General features: G+C 38.6%; 1 protein-coding gene across 6 annotated transcripts in view; it reads left to right on the top strand.

Annotated features, from left to right (window-relative positions):
- Positions 1 to 24580, top strand: part of IL1RAPL1 (interleukin 1 receptor accessory protein like 1) — a 676350-nt gene that overhangs the window by 380057 nt on the left and 271713 nt on the right. For all 6 annotated transcript variants that reach the window (XM_081858879.1, XM_081858875.1, XM_081858874.1 and 3 more), the window contains 2 exons: positions 11245 to 11431; positions 15617 to 15770. In XM_081858879.1, the coding sequence (XP_081715005.1) occupies positions 11245 to 11431; positions 15617 to 15770 (341 nt within the window). The remainder of the gene's footprint in view (positions 1 to 11244; positions 11432 to 15616; positions 15771 to 24580) is intronic.

Here is a 24580-nt window from a genome sequence, read left to right as displayed (position 1 = left end):
CACCTTCCTTCAGGCCGAGAGAGCTGGCATTTGTCCACAGACAGCTTTCTGGGTAGGTAAGTGAGAAGCCTGTAAATAGTGCCAGTTGTTTTGCCATTTGCTATAACTATAATAATATGAGTCCATTCAACTTGTACATTCTTCTCTTAAGTGATGTTGGAGAACATAATAAGCCCTCTTAAAATGAGCAAGTGTTGAGGGCCATCTGCCCAAAAGACAGATGTACTGGCCAGTGTTGCCACTTTGTCTGCTCTGGCCCTTCATGGCTGCTTTCACACAGAGGCTTCCTTAAAGCATGTGCTCAATATAAGACCTTTATTTAAAGGGCAGGTATAAGAAACAGACGTGCTGCCTGACTCCTTAATAGACGTGGCTAGTGTGTAACATAAACTACTCCCCTCTCTGGGTATAAGAACCTTTGAACCTGAGCCTTGCTTTTGTAGCAAGTCCCAGCTTCTAAGTTCAGCTTTTGCCCTTAAATACAGTGGTACCTCGGTTTACAAACTTAATCCGTTCCGGAGTCCATTCTTAAACCAAAATCGTTCTTAAACCGAGGCGCGCATTCCCTAATGAGGCCTCTCACCGCTGGTGCCCTTCCACCATTCAGATTCCATTCTTAGACAGAGGTAAAGTTCACAAACTGGGATATTGCTTCTGGTTTTGCAGAGCTCATAAACCGAATAGTTCGTAAACAGGGCTGTTCTTAAACCAAGGTACCACTGTAAATACATGCTATCATGACCACTGCTACTTCCTGATCAGGGCCAGCCCACCCATGAAGGAAGGTGAGGCAGTCACCTCAGGCAGCAGGATCTACAGGGGCAGCAGATCCAGCCTCCAAGGAATGCATTGCTTACTACTGCCACACCCTCCTTGGAGAATGTATCTGCTGCCGCCTTCTACAGTGGCCTCTCAACAAATAGGAAGCGCTACTGGTTTCCTCCCACCCCAAGGAAGGAAATGGTAGGGACTGCTTTCTGCAGTTTCCTGGGCTCTGCACCATAGCTGTCAACGTTTTCCAAATAGGACTCCTCACAAGAAAAGGGAAAAGTTGACAGCTATGCTCTGCACCTGCCCTATGTGATTCAAAGCAGCCCCCCTTCCCCATTAGTCTTTGATCCCCACTTCAACCACCAACAGTAATGTTGATTTGATCCTCTTGCCCTTTTTCCTGATGTAGACCTTCATTCACCGCCTTGTTCTCAATGTAGGTCTTTATTACCCACCCACCCCAAACCCTTGTTCTTGATTTTCACTTACTTTCTTCCATATTGGAGAGGACACCATTCTGTCATTCACCTCGGGTGCCATTATGTCACATCAGGTGCCAAAATATCATAACCTGGGATATCATTCCCATGGGAAACTACTGTTACTCTTCTTCTTCTTTGGTGATCACTTGTAGCCAAGTAAGATTGTCTTCCATAAACACGGTTTTAACAATGAGTCCGTAGATGACTGTGGAGGCCAATTCTGGATCCACACGTCCTTCCACAGTGGAGACATTGGTTTCCGGGCGAGAGTTGATCATGGTGTGGATTTGCCAAGCGTGCCTTCCTCTTAGGACGTTTCTCTCTTGTGTCCAGAGTTTGAGTGTCTTCATAGCCCATGACATCTTTGGTAAAGGCTGTTCTGCAACTGGAGCGCTTGCAGGCCAGTGTTTCCCAGAAACTACACTACATAAATGACACAGGTGACACTGCATATTTTAAAGAGCAACGAGAGCCTGCTCCAGTTACTTCACGGGAGGAAGACTTAATTGTATCTGACACAATTGCTTTGAAAGTTGGGCTCCTGACTCTGGAAGGTAAGGAGAAACAATCATGAGTTACCTGATTCAGGGCAGCACCCTCTTGTGGCTTTCTCCTCCAAACCTTTATGGGGCAATAGGATGGAATCTTGATTGCCCATGTACTCTTGTTGTCTCTGTGAACCTGGGGAAGGCAACCCTGTATGATTTTCCCTCTTTCCCTCTCCTTTGATATGTGATATGTGTTCATTTTTTTAAAGGATTTTTTTCCACCCTCAAATGTATCAATATGCCAAAAGATCAATAGTCTTATAAATCAATTAATGGGCATAACTTGGCAACCAGCAAATTGTACAGCAAGGGACATTTAAACATGACGTAGTCTCCAGATGATGCTGAAAAGCCGCAGCAATTCAGGATCATAAAGTGGGCTTGTTTTATTGGAATGGGATATGCTTTTACTGCTTCTGAGAATTGAAGCATGCAGTAAACTAGATCACCACTTCCTGGTGTGATTAATTTGGTTAGCTAATTAAAACAAATACATTGTGGTACTTTTATGCGCTGTTGTAAGTATGGTGTTAATAGAAGGCTATTTCATTGTGCTGGGCAGCCTACTTCTTTGAAAGTTGATTTACCTTTACAGGAAGTAAGCCACATAAATCCCTTGTATGATACTGTTGAATTTAATTTGTACCATAGTATAAGCCAAAGAGCTTATTTATACAATAGTTAGCCTGGGTTAGCAACTATTTTACCTACAGTAACCCTTGATTTATTACATGAAATAAATCAGAAAGGGAGTAAAAACTGGAAGACAAAGAAAGAGTGTAGTAAGGTGTAGTAAGGAGCAGCTATCTTTAACAGATTTTATTGCTGTATCCAGTTAGTCCTCAGTGTGAGCTGATTTTTGCACAACCAGACAACAAGCATGGGGCATGACTATAATCCCCCAGAATTCTTTGTTCATGTAGATAATGACTGCTCCAGAATCGTAAGGTCTGAATTTATTCCATCATGTGATGGATTGTTTTAAAAATTATCTCTTGTTCATAAACAACTGGCTTCTGGAAGCAGAATTGCTCTTTTTTTAGTCCATTGTTTTAAGAACTTGAGGTTCACACTTGCTCTCAACTCTTCTATTTAATCAGGCCTGTTTGAATATTAATGAGCACCATCCCTCATTAAGCATGTAATTGTGCTATGAAAACATTTGATTTAGGAGGGTGACATTTTATGATTAATTTTATGCATAATGATTTTTAGGACTTTGGGGTCGTGCTGTTTAATGTTTTGAAATTCATTAATTTATTTTTATTTATTAGATTTATATAACAACCTTTGCCATAAGATCTTAGGGCAGTTTACAGAATAAAATACAGGATAAAAACAAGTAAATAATTTAAAAAAAACACCAGTAAAACAATAGCCTTCCCTTATTACATTTATATCCTGCTCTTCATCCCAAAGGAACCCAAAATTGCTTCTACTGATGAAGCCCTTCTCTCCCATCTTAGGGTTCTTTATCATTAAACCAGACTTGGGCAGGTCAGTCCTTCAAACAGAGAACTGTCTGCCCTACTGTAAAATAAGACTCGTGGCCACCTTGCTTGTAACTTGTTATTCTAATAGGCAGTGCCAGACATATATAGGCTAAGTAGGCTGAAGCCTAGGGCCTCTAAATCTAGGGGGCCTCACCAGCCCTCCCGCTCCCCAGCAGGCAACCTCACCTCTCCCAAAATTGCAAACCCAAGATTTCATCCAAGGGCAGGGCAACTCAGGCCTCTAAATCTTGAGAGCCTCGCCAGCCTGCCTACTCCCCAGTGCCGCAGTCTCCCCTCTCACAAAATTGCAAACCCAAGACTTCATGCAAGGGCAGGGCTACTCAGGCCCAGCAACTATGAGACTCAGGGCTAGCCAGTGGGGCCCAATTTGAAGCAGTGGGGTGCAACTTGATTTTCTTTGTTTGTTTTGTAGGGCCCCAGTTCACAGCCAAAGTCTGCAAAATGTTAGAGATATAAATAAAATCCATCTAGATTGCCCTGGTCTGGAGGCTCCCTTAGGAGCAGCATGTGGGGCCCAATTTGGCCCAGTTGTGCCAATTGCATTAAGGTCAGCCCTGATGAGACTGTGCAGGGGTTGGACTAACAAGCCCTGCATCTTCTGAGTCCCTGGTGTCGCTACTCAGAGTACAGACTCAAGGACTTGTTATGGAAATAAGGGGGGGCACTTATTGGAAATCAGTTTTGTCGCTCCCCCCCCCAAAAAAAAAACCCCATGACAATGAGCCCAGCCACTTTTTATTCACAGCTACAAAAGCACTACAATACAGCATGGTCATAAATCTGTACATACAACCGCTGAAATATACACCCAATATGTAACAATGGAAATTTATGTTACTGCTTTATGAATGAACACTGTGTTTTATGAATGGACTCTGTATTTTGTGAATTACCTAATTAACAAATAAGAAAGTTTTGAGAATTTAAATTCTAGATTAAAATTGGTTACTTCATTGAGAAGGGGATTCTAACAAAAATACTGAGGCCTAATTTGAATAGTAGAGTGCCTGGTATCTGGTGGGCAATCTCATCCTTTATTTCCACACTGTGGATGCAGACCAAATCACCTATCAGGAGAGTTATGAGATTCAGGTGAGTGTCAGATGCCTTGTCAATCCCAGCAGGTATATAAGAGGACAACCGCCTTCGCCCTAGCCAGGCCTTCATTTTCCTAAACAATTATACTTATTCCACAAAAGGTTTACAAAGTTCAGTTATTGCAAAAGTTTTTCATTGTTAATTACAACCCTTCCATTTTCCGCACATGCATGCCAAAATATGATCAAATTGACCTATTTAGCCACACCATCCATCTCCATTGTTAGCCTCCAAAGCATGCATTACAGAGCGGCCAAAAAACCTGGTCCACAAAAATTAGTTTGTGAACAAGTCAAAGATTCCTACAGCAATGACTGAGACCAAGACTTGGGCTGCAACTAGTATATAAATTTAACCAATCATCATCATCATCACCTGAGGAAAACCAAAACTGTCAGATTTTCCATCCCTAACTGCAGCCTATGGTAGACCAGGTGGCTGCCAGAACACAAGCAGAGGAAGAAGGGAGGAAAACCTGCCAGCTCATGCCCCTATGCTGACAGTAGTGTACAGACACATGCCACACACACCACACCTGGACTTCTGTGCCCCACCAGTTGCTCCCAGCCAGCAGCTACAGTATGTACCAGCCATCCGAGAGGTTTGTTGCCTGCACTCCTGTTCTCCCTATGCATATAAACAGTGAGAGAAACAAGGAGGTAGAGCAATAAATTCCAATCCTCTGCCCCCCCCCAAAAAAACCCACTTTAATAGCAGTAGTATTTCTGCATTAAATTTAAGTTTTCAATCAAGTCTTCTCACATCATTTTTCATCCTCTAAGTAATGGAATACTTTGGAACATTGCCTACTATTATAGATAGCATTTTGAGAGACTTGTCTTTATTACCCATCCGTATCATTAATGAACTAAAGTTCATCCAGATTAATTGTTCTCTCTTCAATTTATAAACATGGGAAGCTAATAGGCTGGTTGATCCTCTGCTACATTAGTAATGGTAAAATATTGAAAAGGGCACTGACTGTGAGGTTTGCACCAATTTTATGATACACAATGAAAACCCCACAGGGAAATTCCATTTGGATTTTAACCACTTGAATCAGAGCCTCCAATTAACACGAAGAAAATTGCTCATAATGATCCATAATTTATTAGACACTACATGTTGTAACCACGTTGTTCACAAAACTGAAGAAAATAGAAGAATCCATGTATCTTTTATTCTTCACTCCAGAAATCATTCATTGCATTTGGCATCATGTGGACATTATACATCCTGATGGGGTTAGATCCAAATCAATATGCTTGGTCCAGAGATACCACTGCACAAATGGAAGGAACTTCCTTTCATATTAGAGTTTGTAGTCTGCCTACAATTGCCAGCACCTCCCATCCCTAATAGCTGTCCTAGAACACTGGGGACTCCCTACACCTGTTTGAGGGGGGCATTAATGTTATGTAGTGGTATGATATTTTGATCCAGGCCTATATATCTGGAGAGTGAAGCTTTCTGTCTCTTCTGTGCATCATGTAATCCATCAAGGAGCACATGTGTGAGCTTCTCCCAAACATACAGTACATGTTTGGGACTACACTCTGTACTTTCAATAGTATTTTGCCTGCATTATCGTTGCTGCTGCATGAAACAATGCATGGTTGAGACCTTGAATCAGTAAGTTAAGCATTTTAAGCTTATTTAACACTTTGTGATCTGCTCATTGCAACCTAAATTCCTCACGCTTTACTGCACTGCTTATTTTTGTGAGTTTAATACTCTGCTATCGGGGCTCTTTGTGTGCAAGTCCTGTGATTTGAAGCCAGGGAGCCAGCTGTTTCTTTTTGTTATTCACCCACACACATGGGTCCAGAGGGATTCATATATCAAAGTTCCTTATGTGAAAAAGTAGATGTTTTCAGGGAGGTGGAATAATATTTAGTAAATATTTATGTCTGCCTGATAATTCACATATATAGCCAAATGCCATGCACTCTATGGATATATTCATTGGTTTCACTTTTGTGCTGTAATATAGAAATAATAGCTTTAAATCTTGGTCATCTGAAAATGAAACTAAGGCTAGAGCTTTGAAATAAAGAAACATGCCAGCATGTATGCATAAAGCTCCAATCAAGTGTCCTCACTACATGTATACATTAGTTACATGCTTCAGGTGTGTTCATACATAAGTTGAACCTGTAGATGGGGGGGGGGTGACTTCCCTTTGCAGTGGTGGTGCTATACCATCTGCCTCACAACTCCCTTTGTATTTTCTTTCAGTGCATAGGGGACTGTCTGTGGATTGTTTATGGTTATGATTGGCGGAGCTTGGTTTTAACATGCTTATTTTACTGTGAACATAGGAGCAACAGACTGCATCTGGTGCTACCCAGGACTTGTCTCCAGCCCATGAGGCAGTCATCATTCAATAAAACAGGGCTGTATGTGCTGAGGAGCAAAGAATATATACATTTATCAGAAGTTAGTGGGGTACCATTTATTGTACTGTTGTCAGTCATGGTATATGTAGCATTAGATATCATTTTAGCAATTGAATAAAATTAAGCATTCAATGCTTTTGCTAGCATAAGTTACATTATATGATAAAAGTGTGTTTGTTGCTGCTGATTTAGTTGCTGAAAAAAGCATTTACCTCTCCCACCCTCCCCAAGTTATGCCTAAAAGGTAAAGGGACCCCTGACCGTTAAGTCCAGTCGCGGACGACTCTTGGGTTGCGGCACTCATCTTGTTTTACTGGCCGAGGTAGCAGGCGTACAGCTTCCGGGTCTTGTGGTGAACCAGAGCAGCACACAGAAACACCATTTACCTTCCCGCCGGAGCGGTGCCTATTTATCTACTTGCACTTTTACCTGCTTTCGAACTGCTAGGTTGGCAGGAGCAGGGACCGAGCAACAGGAGCTCACCCCATCACGGGAATTCGAACTGCTGACCTTCTGATCGGCAATCCCAAGAGGCTCAGTGGTTTAGACCACAGCGCCACCCGTGTCCCTCAAGTTATGCCTACTGAAGTGAAATTGCCTCAGGTAGTCTCTGTCACTATGTGATGCTCCACTTTAGAATGTGGCTTCAGCATTGATTTCCTTTTAATATGAAGAAGTACTAATTGCTTATGCCAGAAAGACTGCTATGAAACTGTTACCAAAATATGGAGAAATGGCATTGTCCAGAAAATGTCATAGCCTGTCCCTTAATTCTACACAGTAGTTTCATGTAAACAAAATGCTGAAAACTAAAATATGTACCTCAGAATCTATTTTAGATGTATTAAGAACTTTGTGACCTGAATAATATTTCCTAGATTTGGCTTTGTAGTTTGCTTAATTAGGGCTGCCATACGTCTGGACTTTTCCAGACGTTACCAGGATTTCACAGGCAGAATTGACATCTGGGGGTGTCCTGGTTTTTACTTTTTGAAATATGGCAAGCTAGCTTAATATATTAGCATGTGAAGCATGTACAATAGCATTTTAAGACATTTGAGCATAGATAATTCTCTTCGGCAGAATTCTTTTGTGTACTTCTGTTATCTGCAAAACTAAAAACGGGGGGAAAGAATGCAGTTTCCTTCTCATTTATACGAAAACTGAATGTTAAATGTTTCATATGGGATTTAAAGTTATGTTTTTAAAATACATCTTGGCAATAAATAAATAAAATACTGGGCTCCACGAATCACTCATACAATGTTGTTTATTATGCATTGGCATCTTAAGAAAGAGAAGATGGAAGAGAGAAATAATGCAAAAGATTCATTTGCACAAAAATTACATGTTAAACATTTCAAATGAACTAGTCTTAGAAACTGAATATAGCGAGTTTACTGATAATTCATATTTCTGGATGATAAATCCATCTACCTCAGGACTTGTCTACTATGACAGGCTGCTGCTCTTCAAGGTCACGGTGAGACATCCTTCCTGGTTTCTGTTCAGAGATTCTTATAACTGAATATGATGGGGATAAATCCAGAGCTGTGATCAGTGCAAGGCTCTGCCACTGTGTTACATCCCTCCCCAAACCTTTGCTTCAGTAGCACATAATGAACTTAACAACTGATGGCTCCAAACAAAATGGATTGTACATTACAGAGACATGAATGTTCCTTCATAGTCCCTGCTGTTAAATCACTTCTCACCAGACATCATAATAGAGTGTCTCTGACTAAGTAACAGGACAACTGACAGCCATGCATCTGGGATTAGGTAGCTAAACTTTCAGGAGAAGGGAGTTGGGCTCTAGGCAAGTATTGTCTACAACAGCTCTTTGGTCCATCATATATTCATAGAGATCAGATGCACATATTTTAGTAGGAATTCCAGAGAGAATATCCAGCTGGCAAACAAGGCATGTGTGAAGCTTCATAGAGGAAGAAGGGCCTGGAAACACGCCTGCATTTGTTGTATTGCCTGTCCTTGCTTGCCCTCAAGGAAAAGGTGGAGGGGCACTACATATCCAGGGAAATTACAATGGTGCAGATGTTTACCAGCATGCTACTGCTTTCATTTTCAAGTTAGATATTTGCCATTTATGTAAATGAAGTTCTGCGGCTTTCTCTGCTTCCTTCATATTTTCTATTTGAAAAATGGACAAACTATAGAACAGTAATGTGTTTTCTGTGGAAGTTTTAGGGCCACTGAGACACATGGTATCTGCAAGGACAAGCAGTGAAAAATAGTTTATATGGGGGGGCACTGGGGGGGCATTGGAAGATGGCTGACAATACCATCTCTCTGACCCACACGGGGTAATTAAGAGGCTGTTATGGGAGTAGGCAGCCTCCCTTGTTGCCCCAAGGAAATGGGGAACACTGCCCTTGCCTGCTGTGCCCATAAATCACCCCCTAATTCAAAAGAAGGGGGTGAGGGCCCTAGGCAGAATGCCCCCGTGTGGACCTCGGCTCTCCTGGACGCTGTCTCTGATCGCGCACTAGTTGCAGCAATTTGGAATAATTAATTACAAAAGAAGCAAATGCACATATTTCAAGTGAAGAAGGGGAGTGAAGTCTGCTAATTTAAGTGACCTCTGCGAAAGAAGACGGGCTGGAGAAACAGGAATATTTTACGATGAAGATACACCAAAGGCTGGGTATGTTGACAACGGGACTGAATGGGGGGGGGACCTTTTTTACTTTCCTTCTATGTGATTTACAAGAACCCCTCCTCATTAGAATCGTCGGTTGAACTGACCCAAGCAGGATGATTAAGGTCTGTGTGGAGATAAACTTTAACCAAAAGTATGCTTTATGGAGATCGAGAAGCAATAAGAGCTTTTGGGAATGGCGCAGCAATTAATTCGGAGTCGCCATCTTGCCAAAGGATTTATAGCCGGGAGGAAGAACGGACTTGTTTTCAGACTGCATTCCTAGTGAATCTCCTCAGAGGTTTTGAGAAAGGAGGCAGATTGGTGAAGATTAATGATGCTAAGACTGTTTTGATGTATGGAAGTGATGTTATATGGAAAATGTCTGGATATGGCTACTGGATAAAAAAAATAATATCCACGCAGGATTACAAACTGTTCTAACCAGCTTGCGGAGACTATCAGAGGTCACAAAGAGAAAGGAAAAATATATGAAAATAACAACAAGAGATGTGGAAAAACAATAAGAAAGGACTGGATAGTACTGTGAACATCATAAGGTTAGATTTGTGGACATTAAAACAGCAGTAAGAAGCAAGAAGTTGATTGGATCCCCTTCGGAACTTGAAATATGGGTACCCCCAACAAAAATTTAAAATTCGGCTGTGTAATTTGGAATTTATGTAATTTGGTTTGATTTGATGTGATTGGTCGGTTAATAAAAATTATTCTTAAAATGAAAAATAGTTTATATGTATTCACTGTCAGATACACATCTACCAGATTAGAGGTCAAAAGGCATTTAAAGTTCATAAGCACACAGTGCAAGTAGATAAATAGGTATCGCTCTGGCAGGAAGGTAAACAGTGTTTCCGTGCACTGCTCTGGTTCGCCAGAAGTGGCTCAGTCATGCTGGCCACATGTCCCGGAAAAACTGTCTGTGGGCAAACGTCAGCTCCCTCAGCCAGTAAAGCGAGATGAGCACCACCATCACTTGTCAATGAAAAGCTTGTGAGAGAGTGCTTAATCATAATAGTTGAACAGGATTTTGATTTTGTAATGCAAGGATACAGAGCCGAAGGCTGCAGTCCTATGCACATTTACTTAGGAGTAAGTTCTGTTGAACTCTGGATTTTATTCAAAGTACTGCAAATGTGCATAGAATTATGCTGTAAGGTAAACAAGCTGGTAGTTCTTGTTCTTTAAAAGCAATTGCAAGTAATTGATATTCTAGGAAATGAAAGGTTTGAGACCTGTTTTGATTAAATACTATAGAAATATATATTTTATTCACTTGAAAAACTTTTTTCTGATCTGATCAATAGCTGGGTTAACAATCTAGCTCATGGTGCCATGGTTGAGGTTCCTGTCTGGATCTGAAATTATTTGCTGTAAACTGATTTGTATAGCCCTGGGAGCTGCTATAGTAGTGTTTGCCAGCAGGGCAGTTAGCAGTTTTGCTGGTTAATGCGTCTTAACACTGCCACTGTCTTTGAAGGAAGATTTTTTTTTCCTGCAGGAAATACAGAAATAAAGGAATTTTAAGAAGCAATATCTCTAGCGTATAATAAGGAATTAAAAATATTCTTTACATTCTTTATATTCTTAGTGACTAAATAAAAATTGCAAGCAAATTAATGCAAGTATTAATATACCATTTTCTTTATTTTACATAAGAGTCTTGTAACTTTTTAAAAAACACATTATTTCAATGTTTGGTGCTTTTTTGTTTTATTATTCACAAGACCATTATTTTTATTTGCTGTATTGCAGAAACTCTACTTACTGTATGAAAGTATCCATTTCGCTGACAGTGGGTGAAAATGACACTGGCCTCTGCTACAATTCAAAGATGAAATACTTTGAAAAAGCTGAACTTAGCAAAAGCAAGGAAATCTCATGCCCTGACATACAGGATTTCTTAATACCATATAGAGAGCCTGAAATCCTGTGGTATAAGGTAAGAAATATGAAAAGCTTTGGCTGCTTCCAACAAAATATTAAATGTTCTGATGCATTTCCAGTAATCTGAAGAATTTACTTGAACAGTAAATACAGCTTGGTGTGATTTAGAAAACTAATAAGGATACAGAGAAAGAGAGCGGCTGCAGAATACTTGCTGGGAAAGTAAAATGCCCATTTCTGTATTCAGCAATGACTGAATTTGAAATTCTCTCATATTTCTATTCTGGTTGTTTTATTTCCCTCTCCACATACATCCTCAAGGCTATATATGCATATATCAATATGTAAAGTAATAATAAATATAGCTAGCTCTCTAGTTCTGAAATGTGAGATTTTTTAAATCTAGCTCATCGTGTGAAGGTGTGTTTTATCCAACAAACATCAGACATAGCTAAGCTGCCATTGCAGAATTATCTAAGGATAGTGGGCTCAACAAAGAAGACCTGATCTGGGCTTGGCTGGCCTCAACATATACAGTAGCCTAGATAGGCATAGTGAATATTGTATTCCAGTAGTTCACACATATGCAACCCAAGCCCTTTGGGTTAGATTCAGGGTTAGATTCAAAATGGGTTCAATTTTTGCCTAGTTTATGCCAACCCTCCTGCCACCCTGTTTTGTAGGCTTACACACTCTTAGTTATGTCATTATTTGCATCTGCTTACCCTTACCCATTTAAGAAGTGGTAGGAAGGAGAGCATGGGCACTGCTGTAAAAATGTGTGGCAGCATTAGAGCTTAGTTTTCCTTGCTTCCCAGTGCCTTAAACCTGAGTCCTATGCTGAACATGGTAAATAAATATAGTACATCATGCTAGTGTTGGCAGTCCTGGGTCAACTGCAGAATATGTAAAACTTGAGAATCATAGAATTGTAGAGTAGGGAGGGAAGCAAAGGATCATCTAGCCCAACCCTCTGCAATGCAGGAATCTCAACAACAGCATCCATGATAGATGACCATCCAACCTCTGCTTACAAACCTCCAAGGAAGCAGAGTCCACAACCTCCTGAGGGAGAATGTTCCACCGTCGAACAGCTTTTACCATCAGAACATTATTCCTGATGTTTAGTTGGAAACTCCTTCCCTGTAACTTAAAGCCTTTCATTTGAGTCCTACCCTCCGGAGAAGGAGAAAACAAGCTGGTTCCATACTGCATGTGAGCAGCCCTTTAGATATTTGAAGATGACTATCATAACTCCTCTCAGCCTCCTCTCTACCAGGTTTAAAATACTTAATTCCTTCAACCGTTCCTTCTAAGGCTTAGTTTCCAGACCCGTGATCATCTTGGTTGCCCTCCTCTGCACACATTCCAGCACAAGGACAAAGGGTGGGTGGCTCCATGCTGTCATAGGTTGTCAGAAGCTGATTTTAAGGATTATAGTGTTCAAAATCTCCTGTAGCACTGAAAAATAAATGCATGCAAATTAATGTACTTCCAAAAAGCAAAGCAGTGCAAAATTTAAAACTGTACTGTTTGTTAAAAGGGTTTTCCATCTATATAGTATATTTATCTTTAAAGAGTGAAGTTTATTTAATATTCATGTATAAGAGTTCCAAAACAAATGCTGGTCCTTACTTTAGTGTGAATAGTTGTGTAATTTCATAAATGGAATTACATTAGTGACACCTTATATTTGGCTTTTCCTGATATAATTAAGGCATTAATGATTCTACTTATGAATGACAATTAGGTGAAGATAATTAGGCTGGCAGGCACTTGTAACAGGGCCATCTTGGCAGTGGTCCTGCAATAATGGAATTCATTTCCTTTTATGGTCAGGCATGCCCCCTTCCTTATAGCATTTAAGTGGGCCTTGAAGACCTAACTTTTCACTAAGGCCTCTGATGTGTAATATAAGCTGGGTCATAAACTGGGGATGCTGTGCCAACATCTCCTGAATTTGCATTTCTCGTGTTTGATTGTATATTTTGTGCTGGCTTCTAGGCTAGTGTATTATTAGTGAATATGTTGAATGGTTTTATATTACATTTGGCTTATATTACATCTTACATATACTGCATGCTCAAAAAGTGGATTATAAATCCTTTAAACAAATAAATGAGGTAATTTTTAAAGTAGAGACTATTCCACTAGATATTTCTGCTCTTCCCCAACATTAGCTATATTTTCCCTTTGTTGCTTTTAATAATTGTGTACTTAACAGCTGCCTATCTAGCAGTAACTCATCAGGTGAAACCTTCCCTGGAATAGAGAAGCAGTCATGAGAAAATCTTTACCATTTGTATTTCTGCATGTCACACAGCCCAGGAGCCCTGTCGGAAAAAAGATGGCAATGCTAACTGCTGTCTGCTTGACTGTAAAGCATATTCCTTTCGCTCTTATTACAGAAGTCCCAACTGTAATGTTAATGTACAAGGAACTTTCTAACCTTTTCAGGGATGTAAAATCTCTGACTGGTATCCAAACTGTTGTCATAGTGATGAGTTCTTTGAGCTTTTTCTATCTAATAGAAAATAAGTTAGCATTATGGTGGCTCAGCATGTTTGAAAAATCATAAAGTACCTCAAGATGTTTCCTAAGGCACTTTCAGATATTACATAATCAGCCCAAATTAACAGCACTTCACCAAAGAGAAAGCTGATATAAACCTGATATAAGTTTTGTGTTGCTTAAAAAAAAACACTTTTGTTTCTTAGAACAAGTGACCCATAGATTGTAAAATCCCTGGATGGATGAATGAATGGATGGGTGGGTGGATTATTGTATAATCCATGGTTATCAGATTACTTGGTCCTGCATCAAATCAGCATGATATTGATCTAAAACTAGTCTTCTCCCATTAATATAATCCAAAGGAGGCTATGTGATACCTTTGTGGATAATACAGATTGACACAAAAAAGTTCTGCCCACATTTTGAAGCAAGCTGATTTACTTCATCTGTCCCAGATTTATGTCAGGCAGATTACGTACTTTTCTGAATTCTTCAACACAGTTTCACAAAATAGATACAAGTTTATGGGGAAAATGAATACAAATGTGAATTTTAGGGGGAAATGGATTAGAACATAATAAAAATTGCATATTTTGGAGAAATAGCAGCTGGCGGGGCAGCACAGGATAGGGCAGCATTGTTTGCCTGGGTTCCCAATGTGAAGGTTTAGTTTATGGGGTGTAATTTATTGTTGTTGTTTGACTATCATGGTCATATCAACCACATTAGTACAATATTAAAGAACAACATCAAGCAAAATATATCTTTATGTTAAAATATGCCCAAAATAATAGTATACAGAAGTTTAAAAATGTTAAAATACAAAAGGCCAAAGGAACTAATATGTTTTTAAAAATCAAATTAAATCCTTTCAGTTCACCATTTTAACCTCAATAAAATTTCTCTTCAGCTTTCTGGCCACAGCAAATCTCACAACTCTGTCACAAATTTGTCATAATTAGATAGCAAACGTGTGATTTTTGCTTAATCATCAACATTGGGTATCTTACTTGACAAATAAAGAATAAATGTCACCCTCAGTTCAGAATACAAGGAGAAGTATAATAAATAATTATGAAGATCTCCCACTGCTTGAGCACCTCATACCCATGTGGAGGTTGCTGGGAGGGAGAGGCAGTGAGGAGACTGGAGCACTGCAGGTGCCACAGCAGGAATGTTGGATTGCTCTGAGCTCCTCTTCTCCCTCTTGGTTACCAGCACCGACTGCCATGTTGGGAGGCCAGGTAACATCACTCCACCTTATTACACTTCACCGGCTGCTACTGTTTTAGAGGACAAATGTATATAAAATGCATTCAACTTAAGTCCAACTTTTTCATGCTTTAAAAATAAATCACAAAAACTGAAATGGAAAAGACTGTCCATCCACAGAGGTGAGGCCTTGCTCCTTTACAGTCCACATTGCAATTTTCCCCAGTACCTATGACCCATTAGCCATCTCAGCTTGGCTATTGGGCAAATACAAAGCATGCACAATAAGCCCCTCTTGGTCGAATTAGGTGCATAGTTTTATGTGAAAAACTGAAATAATGCACTTTCAAATGCTCTGAACGTGATCCAAAATAGTTTCTAGTTTACAGAACTAATGAATTTTTTTGGTTTTGTGCCACCTTTTTAAAAGCTTGCTAGTTTGGAAATGAATCAGTCTTTCAGATTTAAGTACAAGGACTGTAGTCACTGAGGCACTGTAATTATCTTTGCACAGGAATGCCAAGTCACAACCTGGAGGCCAAGTATTGTATTCAAGAAGGACGTTCTTGTTATCCAGGAGGTCAGAGAAGATGACATTGGAAATTACACGTGCGAATTAAAATATGGAATGTTTTTTGTCAGAAGAACTACAGAATTAACAGTTACAGGTAACCAGAGATTCCCAGTATACATTTTTGACAATGAGGAAAGGTCTTATTTTGGATCTCTTGCTAGTTTTCCATTTTTGCTGATATGGTTGCTTTTTTCCAGTTGTTAGGTTTCTTAGTGTGGTTTTGCAGCATTCTAAAAGTCTGAAATGGGCTTGAATCTGTTTACAAGAGTTGCAGGTAGATCACTCACTTTAAGGTGAAGTAAAGGGAGTTCTAGAAGGTCTTTGTGAGTTTGTGCCCTGAAATTAATGCTGTTGAGGTATGAAAGCTGTTGTAGAACTATAATCGGAAACATTGCAGAATGGAGAAGCATATCTCTGGTGACTAAAAACAATATTCTAAGTAAAGGTATTAACCAATGTATGCATAATCACAAACATAACAACTCACTTTCAGGAATATAGTTGGGGTGGAAGAAATAATTCAGGTGCATTTTATACTGGCCATATTTCTATTAAGTATGAGTATTCAAATGTTGGTGTTGCATACAGCTTGATGGAATAATTTTGTGTATATTAAATACTTGATTTCCATCAAGAAAACCCATTCTCTGAACCTTTCTGCTCTCTGTTATTTTGGATTGTTCTGCGCAAAATGAGAGGAAGGGCTGTGGCAAATTGTTTTGGCACTGCTTCAAACCCTGTGCTGACTATGCTGCTGCAGTTTCACCAATTTTACTTTTCCTTCGGTGTCCTAAATCTTGTTTGCTCAGGTGTTTGTACAACAGTAACATCCAATAAGATAAACTACTGATATAGTAGTGAAGTGATCTGTGTTTTATTGTTTTTTTAAAAAAAAATGTGGAAAATGAGTTCTCCCAATATATTCAATCTTTCTTTCTTTTTAAAGGAATTAATAGTTGTGATTTATTCCTGGTCGAGATGTATGTGAAAAGTTTATTGTGATGTTATATCGTATCAAATTTATGATTATGTTTAAATCATTTATGTAACTTAAGAAATATAGATCCATGCCGGTTTTTTATCATCACAACTTAAGCCTGGGAAGAATGTGTTTTGTCGAGGGCATGCATGAGTTAGAATTTGATTCTCTGCTTATTCAGTCTATTTGGCCCAGTTCTGTTGTTATTCACTCCTGTCTTGAATAGCCAAGCAGCCCCACTCATGACCCGGGGCGTGCCTGGTATGGCATATGTGTGCATGGCATGGTTGTCTGAAGCAAAGGAGCCTTTGCACATATATAGGAAGCTGTATACAGGAAGTCTTCGTGCATGCAATGAGATGTGCAAAGGTCCCCTTGCTACAGACACCTGTGGTGTATGGGCAGATGTTGAAGGAGAAGCAGACAACCTTAGGGCCTTGATCCTTGCTCCTGTGCTGTTCAACATGGAGATGAAGAACATCCAGTGATGGTGGTTTTTGTTATTCTGAATCCCAGATTGTATGCATTGAACTATATCTTCAAGTAGATATTCATTATATACTGTATTTTTCCCTGTATAAGATTAGGCTTTTTCCCTAAAAAATAATGTAAAAAATTAGGGGGTGTCTTATACACTGGGCCATCTGCCCCATTTTCTTAAATCTGAGTCCCCCAAAATAGGGGGCGTCTTATACATGGAGGCGTCTTATAGACGAAAAAATACGGTATGTTGATTTGGGTGGTAGATACAAGTATGATCACTCCTCCCTTCCCCTCAAAATACAAATACACACATTTTCAGAAAGATCAAAGAACTGGTCATTTAACCTTGGGTCTTTTAGACATAGTCATAAATCCTTTGCAAGCAGTCACCTGCAACATCCAAGTACACGTTTGTCTGACTCCTTTGAACTCTTTCTTGCCGAGTCTGGAAGAGAAACATTCATTGGCCTCTATCAATTTGTGCTGGTTAGCATTTGTGAATACCGAAATGCCACTTGTTCAACAAGCTACTTCACTTTGGTACTTAAGCCTACTACTGCTGTTGGATTTCTAAATGTATGTACAATTTAGGTACCCTTTAGATGTTCTCCAGCTGCATGGATTCTATATATTCACAAACAGCTCCTGCAGAGACTAATTACATAGTTCTTTTCTCATAAAATTGGAAGTGCCGATTCCATGAGAAAAACTGATGGAATGGGACCTTGCCTGTGTGCCTGAGTTATTTAAACATTCTTGCAGTCCTTTCCCAAGCAGCTGGGAGAAGATATAAAAGTCGCTTTAGATAAACTTTAAACATTTGTTTTTCTATTAACATTTTTTAAACTATCAATTATTTATTTTTAATTCCACCCTTTATCCAAGGAATTCTGGGTGGCAGAATGGATCCCACCCATTTTATCCTTGTGAGGTTTGCTAGACTACCAGATAGTAACTGCCTCAAGGTCACCCATTCAGGTTCTCGCTGAGTAGAGATATGAACCCGTATCCTACTGATTCTCTAACTGTTGTAGCAGCCTCAACCTGCAACAATAACCTCTACAGCAATCAAAATTCTTCATATTTAGAGCTGGCATGCTTCTGAATGTCAGAAGCTGTGGGAAATGGTTTCCACATTCCATTCTTCTGAGGTTTCTAGAGGAGGATTACTGTCAGAAAATAGGCTACTTGGCTGGAAGGATCTGGTGTGTGATTCAGCATGGCCATCTTATATTTCTATGAAGGAGTGCAACAATAAATCAAGTGCACATCTGGTAGTCTTTAGGAGAGAAATGTTTCATATAATTATAGGGCACACAGCCTGAGTAAAATGATCAAGGAAGTCCTAGTTGTTTAAATTCATTTTCATGCATCTCTATGACAGCCAGATTAAAAGGAGAAGAAGGGATTGCTATAAATGTCCTTTTATATTAATGGGTCAGCAATGATCCTTCAGCATTTACATTTATTTTCAATTTATCTAGCTGAAATGTTGAATTTTGTGCACCTTTACTTTCTTCTAAGACACCTTTAGATAGAATGGTTTTGACATAATGTTCTTAGGTACTGTATATAGCTAAATTCAGTATTATGTATGGAACACTAACATATCTTTGCTGAAGGGAAATTATACCCCATCCCCCTGATGATAATACGTTGCTACTTGTCTGCAGCAATATACTATCAAGGCATCTTTAATGTAAATATATTGAAAGCGTAATAAAATTCAGATTGCCTTGAAATCTTCTTGGCTGATAATAAATTACACTATTAGGGCAGAGGAATATTGCTTTCTCACTAAAGAAACAGTAGTCATAACTGTAAATGGGAAAGATAAAGTGTGATGACTTGTAACAATATGACTCCAGCTAGATACAGTTGTATTTAACTTGTAAGAGCTTTAAAAGATCACTTTCCATTTATTACATATTATGTTGCCTAAATGTGCTGCATTAAATGTCACAGAAGTTTACACACTTTTGTAAAGGAAACAGAAAAGCTGTAGATCAAGAATTAAACTTCCCCTTTTTCTATGGCAGGAGCATTTTCTGAACTGCTATTAAATGATGTGACTTAATTGAGAGATATTTCAGTGGCCATTATAATTAAAGGTTGTTGGCAGCTAATAAATGTTAGCATGTTAAGCATCACAAGTACTGCAGAACTACACAGAGGCTATTAAACACAACATTCACCCACAGTTTCAAAGTCTGACAGATAAACGACAAGATGAATCAGAGTTGTGTGTTTGTGACTGACCTGAAATTTGTTATCTGGAATACATGCAGTAGCCTCAGTCACCTTGTAGTGTTAAGGTAAGTGCAGTCCTGCAGCCATCAAAATTCTAAAACACCAAGACAATCGCCAGAGCACTGCCATTTAAATTTGCCATTTGAAATGCAAATATTTTCAATCCCAGTCTAGTTTAAATCTGTCCAGTTTTGGTCATGGCTTTACCCTACACTTTGCTTCATAATCAGAGTGGTGACAGTGAGAGTGAGATCAATGCCTCTTTGGAGCTTGTTATAGAACTCTATACTCTTCTACCAAAGTCTAGCTTCTAAATGGGCATACAGGAAACCTCGTATAACATTCATATCTGTATCTTTTACCTTAAAATAAGAAATCAAAACTTACTTTTTTGTCCCTTGCACCTTTCATAATCTAGCCATTTAGCATTGCCCTTTATATTCTGCTTCCTAGCCTTTAAATCTTCCTATTTGTGTCTAGATTCCTGGATTAGCAAGATGGGGAACAGCTAAATTTTCCCCTTCCACCCCCATGAGCGGCAGCACAATGAATGCTTCCAAAGCTTCCTTTTGATCAAGACATTCTGTGCTCCAGATATTCCAATGGGCTTTTAATAGCTACAAAAATAGATTTGTACCATCTTTATCTGCCGTGCTTAATCTCATCTCAGGGACCTGGGAAACATGGTGCAATAGAAGTGGTAATAAAAGTCTCCCTGACAATGTATCAAACAAATATGTGATATGATAGTTAGGCAAAACAGAAAAGTCCAGTAATAGAATCATAGAATTGTAGAGTTGGAAGGGGACCCACGGAACATCTAGTCCAACCCCCTGCTACGCAGGAATCTCAATTAAAGCATACAGCTAGCCATCCTCTAAATTGATTTTCCGCTAAATAAACTCTTTCATAATGTGAGTGTCTTATTCACCCCTAGTAGTATTGACAGTATGAAGTCAATATAAGCTAATAATTTTTAATAAGTACATTCAAGCTGCTAACATACTTTCAAGATATATAGATGTCCTTCCCCTTTAATTAACCAAGGAAAGTGATTGTGCAAATTTTGCATATTATCCTTTATATTAACGATGTTTGTACTGATAAAACATGCAAAAAAAGTGATCTTGATAGAACTGTATGCACAATTAAATGGATTCCTTTTTTTTCAATGCTTTACTAATAGCATATGTGTGCATTGACAAAACACTACCCAAAGACCAACCTGGTGTTCTGGAATACAAAGTTGCCATTTTGGGTAGTGTTTAACCAATCTGCCTATCAGTAAATGCCGAACAAAAATAATTTTGATGCAGTTAGGTTTATGATTACATCAAGATTGCATCTTCCATACTCCAGGTGTTTTGTCAGTACTTTATCAATGTGCACATAAGTCTCTGGGAGAGGGGAGAAAGCTGAAGAACTCTGTGCAGAATTAATTTTACAAATTCTCCTGGTTTAATTGCCATTGAGGAAGAATAGAATGCAGCACAGAGTGAACAAGAGGATCAGAAAAGGAATGGATAAGGAGAAATCTTTTTATCATGATTCATTGTTTCAGAGACCAGATCTATATGGGCTTGAAATGGGTGGAAGATATCATTGTAGTTGGAAGAAGTGTCTATTTTAGATATCATGGAAGCATTACCTGTAATTTTGTTTGTTTGTTTCCAGTACATAACCTCAAAGCTGAGGCAAGCTGTGTATGTACAGTCTGAATCTACAAAATTGTGGAGGTGGGGGGTGAATGGAGGATTTCTAATTAATCGGTTCCAGTTCTCAAACAAGAGCAGGTGCTTCAGAACTCCAAACGGCAGGAAGAAATTTGGATGAGGATATTTTAGAAGCATCCTATGTAGAAAGAAAAATATATCTTGTGCTAATAATCCTTTGGTTGAATAAGATTCCACAAAAATTAAATAAATTCAGTCTTAAGGTACCCACGATGCTTATTAACTAACCTTCATAAATGCAGTTAAGTGACATTTGATGTTAATGTTTCCTATTATAGTGGCAGAATTAGGAGATTTAATTTTTATATTACGTTCCCCTAGAGTATGGTAAACTCAACAGCAATGTCCTTACAGTATCATTTATTATTTACCCTCCTTTCCCTTGAAACTTTGGATAATTGGTGTACACAGAGTACAGAATACTCCTAAGGGAGTAATATGAGATGGTGTTCTAATAAACAAGGTATCTGGGCTACTCATATCCAAAGCTGATATTTTACTTGTAAGCATGGTTGCTCAGTTCATACTTCTTTCCTATCTTGCAAATGTCAATAAATATGCAAATATAGGGATTACACAAACACTTGTAAAAATTAGGAGTAGAGATAAAATTATCCAATGTGAAAACATGATTAAATGAATTACTTAGGTTTTTCAATGACACTTTGTCGCAATACACACACACACACACACACACACACAATGCTTAATGCAAAAAACCATAGTAAGAAGATCATAGTGGTTTCTCTGAACTGATGAGTATTAATACAATGATTTTGAAAAAGAAAAAGAAAGTTATAATGCAAAGTCAGAGTAACAAACCATCACTGAAGACATGGAGCTTTTTCACTAGATTGTAACCATAATATCTCTGTGTTAAGTAATCATGTGTGAGGGAGTGCTTCATGGATGAACGTGTTAGATCCACTTCCAATCCTATTGTTGTTCTTGTTACTCTACACAAACTGGACGATGACCATCTGAAGTAGGTAATAGAGGACTGCACATATTTTAGAAACTTCATTTTCTTAAAGTGCTGAAGGCTTCCCATTTCAGAAGATTGTATTCCAACTCATTAAATGTGACCAGAACAGTGATGGAGGGGAACTATTATGCTCATCCTTCTGCCCCTACCCTACCCCACAATACACAAATTTACTTAACCCAGAATCAAGAACATCTGAAGAGGATTTATTTATACGTTCCTCTTTTTAATAAATATTGGAGTTAATTGTGAATAAACTAGTATTTTATTAAGTTAATCTGAATGCTAAAATTGACCTGTGAAATCAATTGGCACAAGACTTAATGATAGTTGTAAGATATTTTTTTAAAAAAAAATTGTGAAAGTTCTGTCTGCTGACATTGGCTTCGGCTCTCTGAAAGCTGAGAAAGACACTGCTGTGATTATGAGATTCTTGGAGTAAACCATAAGATTTTCTCTCTCTCTCTCTCTCTCTCTCTCTCTCTCGTGTTATGCTTGTGAACTTATCTTGACTGACCTTAGGGATACTTGAGGAATTTCATCTTTGTGAAATCCACCATAAACTTATCCACAGGTTCCTGACTAACATGCACAAGTGCACTTAGTTATCCACTTGCTTTTGCACTGCCTGAATATGCCACCATATTTCTCAGCTTTTAAAAAAGTGCCAAAATACAATATAACATACATTTTAAAGAAAAATACATTGAGAAATTCTTAGTTTGAAAGAAAATGCATTTAAACCTAGTTATTTAAATATGTATTTATATGCAATTTTTAATTTTATTTATATGCCGTTTTTATTTTATTTTGATAGATTAATGCAGAAACAGGGTGGAACGCCTGGTCTGTAGATAGAACATAGTGTAAACTTCACTGCCCTTTGCTCTGATATGGCTTGGTAGTTTTTATTTTCTGAAACAGTAGAATACTGTAAACTTTTAAATTATACCTACAGTGCTAATAAAAGAGGAATATAAAGCATATCCTGTACATTCCTTCATTTAGTAGCATTTAAAATCATAATAAACAAAAATCATTTAATTGATTTACTCTCAGCAAACTTTATGTATTTAATCCCCTTTCTTTAATTCTAATACCCCAATACATTGGGAAATTTCCCCCACAGGCTTTCTTATTAAAGAGAGAAGATATCTAAAATGTATTATAATATTTAAAATAATATCTTTTATGTGTTTCTCCCAGTATTCACTTTTACTTCTCCTGGGTATAGGATAGCAAAACAATATCACATATTAGTTTGCTCTTCTGTTGGGAGGTTGATAATACATGGTAATTGTTTGAATACAGAGAAGAGATTGGAACCAGCAGCGACATTTTTCATTCCTTTTGTATAGTTTTTCTCTATTTGGTGCATTTAATTCATATCAAGAACTGGATTAATTTTAAAATGAGAGATATGAATTCATGAAAATAAGACTGAGGACTGATAGAAATCGATGGATTTCCTTCATATTCTGCCTTTTTTATATGAGTGAAAATGGAAATCTGAAATATAAAAATGTCTATCAATTTTCTTTTTGTCAGCACCTTCCTCCCTTCTTCCTTCCCTGATACTGCTCACTGCTTACCTCTTTTAAGCATGGGATTTCTAAATTGCTTCTGGAGGAAAATTAATACCAAAAAAACCCCTGTTTTAAGACACGGAAACAGTGGTTTTTTTTCTTTTTAAAGTAAGCTCTTGCATAGCAATACAAAGATTGTAGTGCAAGTTTTGCAATGTTTTGCATTTACAGTTTGACTATATCAGTCAACCAATACATGTAATTCAGTGCTATGCTGTCAATAGAACATTCAACTTGGACCAGGAAGGCTGGCTGTGCACAGTGCTGCATTGACTGGACACTACAAGGCCTCCCACTATACAGGGGTCATATTGAGCATTTTCAAGTACATAATATTCATATACGTATTTTTATGTTACAACACCAATACAGAAGTTAAGCTCTTGTGTTTGAAATTTCACCTCAGTCAGGCAGTTTGTTGAAGACATATGTGACAAAATTCCAAAATAATAAACAAATAATAATTTCTAGCCCAACACTGTTACTGCAAAAGCCCTGCACAGTACACACTGAATTTGGTTAAAATCTTTCAGCTCATTCTTCATTTATCATGACTGCATTACACATGCATATACAGGAAACAACAATTGGGCTACTGCAAAGCGCTCTATGTGGGGCTATCTTTGAAGGTGACTCGGAAACTGCAATTAATGTAGAATGCAGCAGCTAGACTGGTGACTGGGAGTGGCCAGCAAGACCATATAACACCGGTCCTGAAAGATCTTCATTGGCTCCCAGTACGTTTCCAAGCACAATTCAAAGTGCTGGTGCGGACCTTTAAGGCCTAAACGGCCTCGGTCCTGTATACCTGAAAAAGCGTATCCACCCCCATCATCCAACCCGGACATTGAGGTCCAGCACCGAGGGCCTTCTGGTGGTTCCCTAGCT

This window comes from Podarcis erhardii (genome assembly GCF_964252035.2).
Source record: "Podarcis erhardii genome assembly, chromosome: 4".
Lineage (NCBI taxonomy): Eukaryota > Metazoa > Chordata > Lepidosauria > Squamata > Lacertidae > Podarcis > Podarcis erhardii.
The sequence above is the reverse complement of the archived record's forward strand: the minus strand, read 5'-3'. Positions and strand labels throughout refer to the sequence as shown.